The sequence below is a fragment of the Tribolium madens genome, unplaced genomic scaffold (genome assembly GCF_015345945.1).
Source record: "Tribolium madens isolate multiple individuals breed KSU strain unplaced genomic scaffold, Tmad_KSU_1.1 Scaffold_19;HRSCAF=116;Tcas5.2_LG9, whole genome shotgun sequence".
Lineage (NCBI taxonomy): Eukaryota > Metazoa > Arthropoda > Insecta > Coleoptera > Tenebrionidae > Tribolium > Tribolium madens.
In genome coordinates this window covers 15,765,179-15,773,420 of record NW_025400983.1, presented here as the reverse complement: position 1 = coordinate 15,773,420, position 8,242 = coordinate 15,765,179, and the positions used below count along the sequence as shown (strand labels likewise).

Below are 8,242 nucleotides of genomic sequence, written 5' to 3'. Positions count from 1 at the left end.
AAACAAAAATTACATACTTATCCTATTCAATAAATAATTGATTAGTTTTGTTTATTTCATTTAATTTTCACTAAAATCAAAAAATTAATTAAAGATTACATTTTTTGATCAAAAATTAGTAAGATAGGAGTACGTTTTATTTTTTAATTTTTGCACCACATTACATTGAAGTTGCTAAAATAATATAAGAATGTTATCGTCTTAATTTAGTGTTTTATTTATTTCGTTTTCCTGTCAAAAAGCAGTTCCATTATTTCATGATCGCACTGAACTCTTATGAAAAAATGACAATCCACATAATCTCAATTGTCTTACTAAAGTTATAAAATTTGTTATACAGATTAAATCATATTCCTTTACATAAGTCCTCAAATAAAGAAAAAGAGAACAATATAAAACTAAATAAAAAATTGACAACAAATATTAACATACATATTAAGAAGCAAAGAAAATATATTAAACAAACAATTTTAAAAAGGTAATAAAACAAATAATAAAGGAAAGGCAATAATGCAAAGAAGAAAATAAATAAAAAAACAGAAAAAACTGCGCTCAGGTTTTAAATAAAACTAAAAAAAAGTTTATAAACTTAATTGTCTTAAAAAAATTAATCGTGTACATTCTGTAGCTGGTTTACAATTTTATGCTTTAAGGTAGTTACTATATTATAAGCAAGGGATAAAATTGATTTAAAAATTGATGTCTATTATTATAATTTGGTGTAAAAATTTTACTTAAAAAAATAAACAAAATATCATAATTTCTGAAAACAACATTTTTCACTGAAATGGTCATAATTAAAATTTCCCTTATTTCAAGTTATCCAAATTTACAAGTGAGAAAATATTTTATAATTTTTCTAAAACTGATTTTGATTAAAATTTGCAAAAATCATGTCCACTAAAAACTGTTATCAAAAATTTTCAAAAAACACTAAGTACCTCATTATTTATATGATTTTTTAATACAACTGTATTTTTCCAAAAAAAAAAACAACACGATTATAAAAAAATCTTTATATTTAACAAGAATCACTTCAATGTATTTATTTGAATTAATTTATTTTTAAATTTAAAAAATGAAAGCAACTTGCAAAAATTTGTTTTTCGCCTTGTATCCAAATTGATTAGATTTAAAAACTGTTGGAAAAAAAATATATGAAAATAATAATAAATTAAGAACAAAGAAAAGAAAAAAGCAAAAACAAAACAAAAACTAAAAAAACAGAAAATATAAGAAAGGCAAGTGAAAGAAAAAGAGATAAAAATACAAAAAAAGCAGAAAACAGTCAGGTTTTGAGTAAAATTAAAATGAAATCGTCAATCAATAAGCCTAAAACACAAATCATAAACATTTTATAGCTTGTTTACAATTTTGTGCCTTTTAGGATAGTTAATAAAACTAATATAAAAATGAAATTTTTGCATCAATATGGTATTTAAATTTACCAAAAAAATAAATATAAAACAATTAATTTCTAAAAGCAACATAATTTTCACTGAAACCGTTGAAAATTTTATTATTATCATAAATTTGTAAAGAAACATTGTTAAAAACAGTCCTATTTTTTCCTTTACTTATTCTTTAATTTTTTAATCTTAGTAAAACTATTTTTAGCCAAAATCATCATTTAAGAAGTAGTTTCAATTATTAAAATTTATGTGAGAGAATCCAGTTTTTCATACACTTACTTCAATTCCTGGAAATGGAGTGACTTCTGAACCAGTAGCAATTAGCACATTTTTGGTATTAACCACTTCTGACGATCCATCAGGTTTTAAAGCTGTAACTTGATTAACACCTGTAATTTTTCCATGCCCATTGATCATCGTAACTTTATTCTTTTTAAAAAGTTGGGCTATGCCCCCAGTTAGGGCCTTGACAGCATTTGTCTTCTGTCCCATTAGTTTGTCTAGGTCAAGTCTGACATTGTCCACGCTTATCCCACGTGCAGCTAGGTCACCGGTATGGGCCATGTGGTAATAGTGTGAGTTGTTGAGTAAGGCTTTTGACGGTATGCACCCCACGTTGAGGCAAGTGCCCCCCAAAGTGGGCTCTTTTTCTATACATACTGTCTAAAAATTCTCAATTAGGCAAGAAATTACATTTTTGTTACTCACTTTTAAACCAAGTTGTGCGGCTTTAATCGAAGCAACGTAGCCCCCAGGCCCTGATCCAATGACGACTAAATCGGCATCGTGAGTTGTTGAATATTGACGGTGGTGAAAGACAGTCAGGGCCCCCCGATTGCACCTTATCTGTAACAAATCTGATATTATCGTGTGACCTTCGACACGAAATTTCGTACATTTTGATATAAATTACGTAAACGGTGACACAATAATAAATTAAAAGCGATGTTAATTGTAAAGAATTTTTGAGGTTATGTATTACGTAAACTTACATTTCGTAAAAACTACATTTAATCTATCAGCTAATTTAGCAAAATTATTCAAACTTACCTTAAGTGATGAGGAGACAACATTTCGAATTGCCGATTGCATTTTTTAAATCAATTTTCTTATAATAATAATGACAGCTGACTATAATGACCTCCCGGTGACCGACTAAATTGTCAACTAGTGGCGCCCTCTTTTTCAAATTCATCATTATCAGTGTTGCCATGTTTTAAGACTTGTGAAATTTATTATTAAAAAATTGCCATCTTTGAGTGTTCATTTATGTAAAAAAAAAACCTTTGGCATAATTGGAAATACACATGTAAATCATAATTTTGTAATCTCGTAAAAATTAATGTAAATCTGACAACTTTTTCAGTTCGGGTCTGGTGAATTTAATTAATTTGCGCTGTCAACCCTGCATTGTGCGCATGCGTGTCAGCATTTTGGTTTCTGTCAAGTAATATGGCAGCCCTAAAAACCGAAATAAATCCTCAAGACAACGAGGATGAAAACGAAAATGAGAACGAAGTGGAAGAAGTAAGTGCAGAGGGTGTTCCCGGTGACGCGACCAAGAAGAAGAAAAAGAAGAAGAAGAAGAAAAAAACCGGTAAGTTGGATGTCACGAGTGGCGTGATTTTACTCATGCTTGTGTATTTCAGCGAATGAAAATAACGAAGAACGTGTCGTTGAAGATGGAAAGATCGAAGAGACTAATGATGCGGCTCAGGAAGGTGAAGGAGAGAAGAAGAAGAAGAAACGCAATCGGAAGAAAGGTAATGTGAGAGCAAGGTTATCAGAACTTATCAGGTATCAGTTTGTTTAAACCGGTTCTGTGTCTCGTAGAACGCAAATTTGTTAAAATTGAGTAAAAAAAAAATAGTGCGTAAAATAGTTATTTTAGGTACTCAGTCCCCAAAAACAGTTTTTCCGGACGAAATAGTTATTTATTCTACGAGTTTGAGTGTAAAACGGACGCATTATCTGGAATAAAACGTCCGATTTACACTCAAAGGAATTGAATACATTTTATTCTTCGAATCAGACTCAACAAAGCTTAAACTTGCTTTAAATCTGTTAAAAATTATTTGACGTTTCGTATTGAGAAATGCCAAACAGTTGTCAAAACTTCCTTACACAGAAAAACCGTAAATTTTGACAGTGTCGAAGAATAACAGTCAATTTGGTTACTATGATGGCGAATTTTTTTTAATTAATAAGAGGTGTGAATTTGTTTTTTGGGAACTTTAACAAAAAAAAATGTTGTATGTACACGTACCGGAAAAACCAACGATTAGTGTGCAATAACTATATTTCAAGTACACTCAGAAAAGTAGAAAATGTCGTGTTCATAAACCGACCCTCATTATTTGAGGCCTACCTAACCGCAGTTATAAACCGTCTGCGAGGAGAAAGTAATTAAAATGCTTTTGCATTTAGTCTCAACATTTCTTTTAAGTAAATCTTGTCATGGGATATTATTTCATTAATAATTAATTAAACGTGTGTGTCTTATACGGCAACTTTTTATATAGTAACTTTTGCTTGCATAAGAAAGTTATTAGACTCTTAAATCCACCAATCCCAGAAGGATCCTTCAAAATGTAATTTTACAACTCACAGTTTCTTTATGCGTTAACACAATAGGACACAGCAGAATTGGTCAGAATGACAGAGGATAGAGGTTAATTTTTATTAGACAATTTTTTTCATACACTAAAAATCCCATAAGCCGCGGTGTTTTTGTCACTTTGACAGCGACAAAAGTTTGCCCTAACTATTACAGTGACAAAACGGCACCTAACTTTTGAAAGCGTCTGAAAATCAAATTGTTATGAGAATTGTGTTTTTAATAATTGTACTTTCCATTAAATGAAATAAACTAATTTATACCTTATTTGTTAATTTAGTGATTTACGTACCTATTCATTAAATTGTCTTACCGAATTACACTCAAGCTTTTTTTACGAAGAAAACTTGACATTTTTAATTCGACTTTTGTTTCCTTTAGGCAATTTAACTCAAAAAACTGCCAGAAAGAGAAGCAGTTTTTTTCCTTAAATTGCCAGAAAACGAAATTCTCATTAAAATGTCAAGTTTACTTCGAAAAAAAAAAGCTCTCGTGACAAATTCATTTAACTTTATGTTAAATTTTACCGAAATGCCACTGATTTCTATCCAATTTTATTGTGACGCATATAAAAGAAAATTTAGAAAATTGACATTTGAGGAGCAGACTTTCAAAAAGTAGTTTGTCCAAATTTCCATTTTTGCAGGAGAGAGTAAAAACTGTCCTTCTTTTAAGAAATATTTTATTTCCTACGAGCATATACGAAACTAGATCATAACGCACAATTACATATGCGCGAAAATTGGCAATATCGTTCGAGGTGCGATTTGTTTTCGCGCTGTGTGCTAGAAATCAAACGCACAATTCACACTCGAATGTTTTGTATTTTTTCATTCAACGTATTTTTTTTTGTATCCATTATGAAAAATAAATCGTTATTCAACGTATTTTTGTATCCATTATGAAAAAAAAATCGTTATGAAAAAAAAATATGTTCGGAAGAAAAATATTATTTATGGCCGTAGGAAAAATAGTGTACAAAACTTGCAGGAAAGTGTCTAACGCACTCGCGCTTGTGCGTTATTTATCACTTTCCGTGCTCGTTATGTAATATACTATTTTGCCATAATTAAAATACATAAATGCTCTCTGTGAAAAAACAATTTTCATTTTTGCACATCTTTCTAGGTTAATTGATGGTGGTTGATTACTTAGCGACGAAAAATCAAGAAATAATTAAATCCATTTTTACATTGTGTTTTGATTAGTTTAAAAATACACAGAAAAGTGATATTAAATGAAAGAGAAGGCTATATATTTTTTATTGTAATCGTTTTATATTTTACAGAAACTTATGAAAAAATAATTTAAGAACATTTTTACTAACCTCAACTATTTCACTTATGTAATATCTGTTTGTGTCGCTTGTGTTACGCGACAATGTGAAATTTTAATGTAAAAATGTGGATTTGATGTTATTCTTGATTTAAACTGGTGTGACATGACCAAATTCGCCCCCAAGTTTTATCATAAAATATCAAATCCACACATGTCCAACTGCCTGATAGATGATAACGGCCATTATCGAAACGTAGCCCTAAAATAAACACTAGTATTTTTTTGCAATTTTTATTTCACGAAATACTACAAGTATCAACTCTTAAGGAAACGAAATCACATCCTAATTTAATTTCAAAGTCGTAGGCCACTTTTTGACTGTTGGCTTTTCAGGTGGTAAACTCACTCAAACCGATCCACCCACCGTCCCCATCGTAGATTTATTCCCAGACCAAGTGTTTCCCATTGGAGAAATCCAAGAGTACCCCACCAAGCAAGATGATCGTACTGCCAAAGATCGTTTCACATCGGAAGAAAAACGCACTTTAGACCGCATGCACAATGACATCTATAATGAAGTGCGTCTGGCAGCAGAAGCACACCGTCAAACCCGTCAATACATCCAGAAATGGATTAAACCTGGCATGACAATGATCCAGATCTGCGAAGAATTGGAAAATACAGCTCGAAAATTAATCGCTGAAAATGGTTTGAAGGCCGGTTTGGCTTTTCCCACAGGATGCTCCCGAAATCATTGCGCTGCACATTACACACCGAATGCAGGTGATCCGACCGTTTTGGAATATGACGATGTTGTTAAAATTGATTTTGGTACTCATATTAACGGAAGGATTATTGATTGTGCTTTCACACATACGTTTAATCCAAAATATGATAAGTTGGTGGAAGCGGTGAGAGATGCTACCAATACTGGGATCAAAGCCGCAGGGATTGATGTACAGTTGTGCGAAATTGGAGCTGCAATTCAAGAAGTTATGGAGTCTTATGAGTTGGAATTGGACGGAAAAACTTATCCGATTAAGTCAATTAGGAATCTTAACGGACATTCTATTTCGCCGTATAGTAAGTGAGATTTTATGTTTGTTGTTTGAATTTTAATCGGAATTTTTCGAAGGGATTCATGCGGGGAAAACAGTACCGATTGTTAAAGGAGGGGAAGCTACTGTTATGGAAGAAAATGAGTTTTATGCTATTGAGACTTTCGGATCGACTGGAAGAGGGGTCGTTCATGATGATATGGATTGCTCGCACTATATGAAGAATTTTGAAACTTCCTATGTTCCGTTACGGTAAGTAAACATTTTTTTTTATTATTACTGATTCTTAAAAGTAAAAAAAAGTTAAATGTATACTCCACTTACGAAGAAATTGTTTCATAAAACATTAGCGTTCTACTTACGAGAACCATGACTGTAAATAAAAACCTTTTCAGGCTCCAATCATCCAAAACCCTTCTAAACATTATTAACAAGAATTTCGGAACATTGGCGTTCTGTAAGCGATGGTTGGACCGCGCAGGCGCGACCAAATACCAGATGGCATTGAAGGATTTATGTGACAAAGGAGTCGTCGACGCTTATCCCCCTCTATGCGATATCAAGGGTTGTTACACCGCGCAATTCGAACATACCATCATGCTTCGTCCTACTTGCAAAGAAGTGGTATCTCGCGGTGACGACTACTAATGTTTGTTTCCTCTCAATATTTTTTTTTGTAAATGTTTGTCATTTTGTTTACAATGCATTGTAAATAAATAAAACGTTTTTTTTTTCTCAATTTATTTGTATTTATTGTATTTAGAACAAAATTTACAAAATCGTATATATTAAAACTTAAAGGGAACAAAATGAAGGAAAAAGCACAAACACCTGAAATCATCAAAAACGCAGGGATACAACAAACCAATGTGTTTGCTCCGTTGCGTGACCCTAATGATCAAGTTAGTAGAGTATCATCGAGTTCTTCTTCCTTTCCTTCGGTCTGCGACATGATTTTCTTCAACACTTTACTGACGACGTCAGCGAGGGATTCACGCGCTCCAACGTCTAGAATGCTGAGACAACGCTACAAAAAAATATATTAAAAAAACAATATTTAAATAAATTTTATCATACCTGTTGCATAGCATCGCCATCTTTCAGCCTCAAAACTGCAATCAACGCAAGTTCTGAATTTGCCTTAACATAACCGTTCTTCTCTTTCGTTCCGTTAACTAAAGTTGGTAAAAGCAGCTTCAACAAGTCTGAAGACATCTTCTCCTGGGGTACGGTTTTAGCCAAATGTATGCAAACTCGAGCCAAGAGTTGTTTCACGTCGTTATTATTATTGTTCATTGTCTGGAATTAATTTTTCTTATTAGTGTACTATAATCGTGCTAAAAATCGGGAAACTATATTTTTTTTAACAAATCGGAATTAACTGTTTAAAAAACAAGAACTTTAAATTCCGATACGAGCGAGTTGAGGAACAAACAATTTTTAGCTCCTGTTTTTAAAGAAAAAAAATTTAATTCAAGGGATTTTGCATCAGTGATTAAGGCGTTTGAAAATTCAAATCGGACAGTCGAACAAAGTGAAAATGACGCCTTAGTAAACCAGCCCCTGCTGTAGATGACGACCCTTCTAACCGCAAGCAGACAGGGTCGTAAATTATTGGATTGTAAACTAGACCTAATTTCAAGATAAATTTCTTTAGGATCCAGTTTACAGAAAACGAAATTAAAATTTAATTCAGAATTAAACTAATTCGAATTAAGTTGCTATTTATTTTGCATTAACAAACTTCAAGTTAAATAAAAATGTATTTTTTTTGATAAAAAATTTAACACACCATTTCTTGAAGAAAATTATGCATTAATGATGACATTGACGAAAAAATAAATCATTATTAATTAAAAAAACTTTTTTAACTGTTT

The 8,242-nt window shown here is 31.7% G+C and overlaps 3 protein-coding genes across 3 annotated transcripts in view; 1 reads left to right on the top strand and 2 right to left on the bottom strand.

Annotated features, from left to right (window-relative positions):
- LOC123015867 (dihydrolipoyl dehydrogenase, mitochondrial) overlaps positions 1-2,601 on the bottom strand; it is a 7,331-nt gene extending 4,730 nt beyond the window's left edge. Inside the window, exons 1-3 of the mRNA XM_044415899.1 lie at positions 2,463-2,601; positions 2,121-2,258; positions 1,692-2,075 (exon numbers count right to left, since the gene is read on the bottom strand). Of these exons, the coding sequence (XP_044271834.1) occupies positions 1,692-2,075; positions 2,121-2,258; positions 2,463-2,504 (564 nt within the window). The 5' untranslated portion in view covers positions 2,505-2,601. The remainder of the gene's footprint in view (positions 1-1,691; positions 2,076-2,120; positions 2,259-2,462) is intronic.
- On the top strand, positions 2,583-7,104 carry LOC123015868 (methionine aminopeptidase 2). The gene is made up of 6 exons (XM_044415900.1): positions 2,583-2,721; positions 2,779-3,009; positions 3,062-3,175; positions 5,701-6,390; positions 6,443-6,617; positions 6,761-7,104. The coding sequence occupies exons 2-6, from the start codon at positions 2,865-2,867 to the stop codon at positions 7,011-7,013; spliced, it is 1,377 nt and encodes a 458-aa protein (XP_044271835.1). The 5' UTR covers positions 2,583-2,721; positions 2,779-2,864; the 3' UTR covers positions 7,014-7,104.
- Positions 7,096-8,242, bottom strand: part of LOC123015866 (eIF-2-alpha kinase activator GCN1) — a 30,800-nt gene continuing 29,653 nt past the window's right edge. Inside the window, exons 9-10 of the mRNA XM_044415898.1 lie at positions 7,443-7,664; positions 7,096-7,392 (exon numbers count right to left, since the gene is read on the bottom strand). Coding sequence (XP_044271833.1) covers positions 7,264-7,392; positions 7,443-7,664 — 351 coding nt within the window. The 3' untranslated portion in view covers positions 7,096-7,263. The remainder of the gene's footprint in view (positions 7,393-7,442; positions 7,665-8,242) is intronic.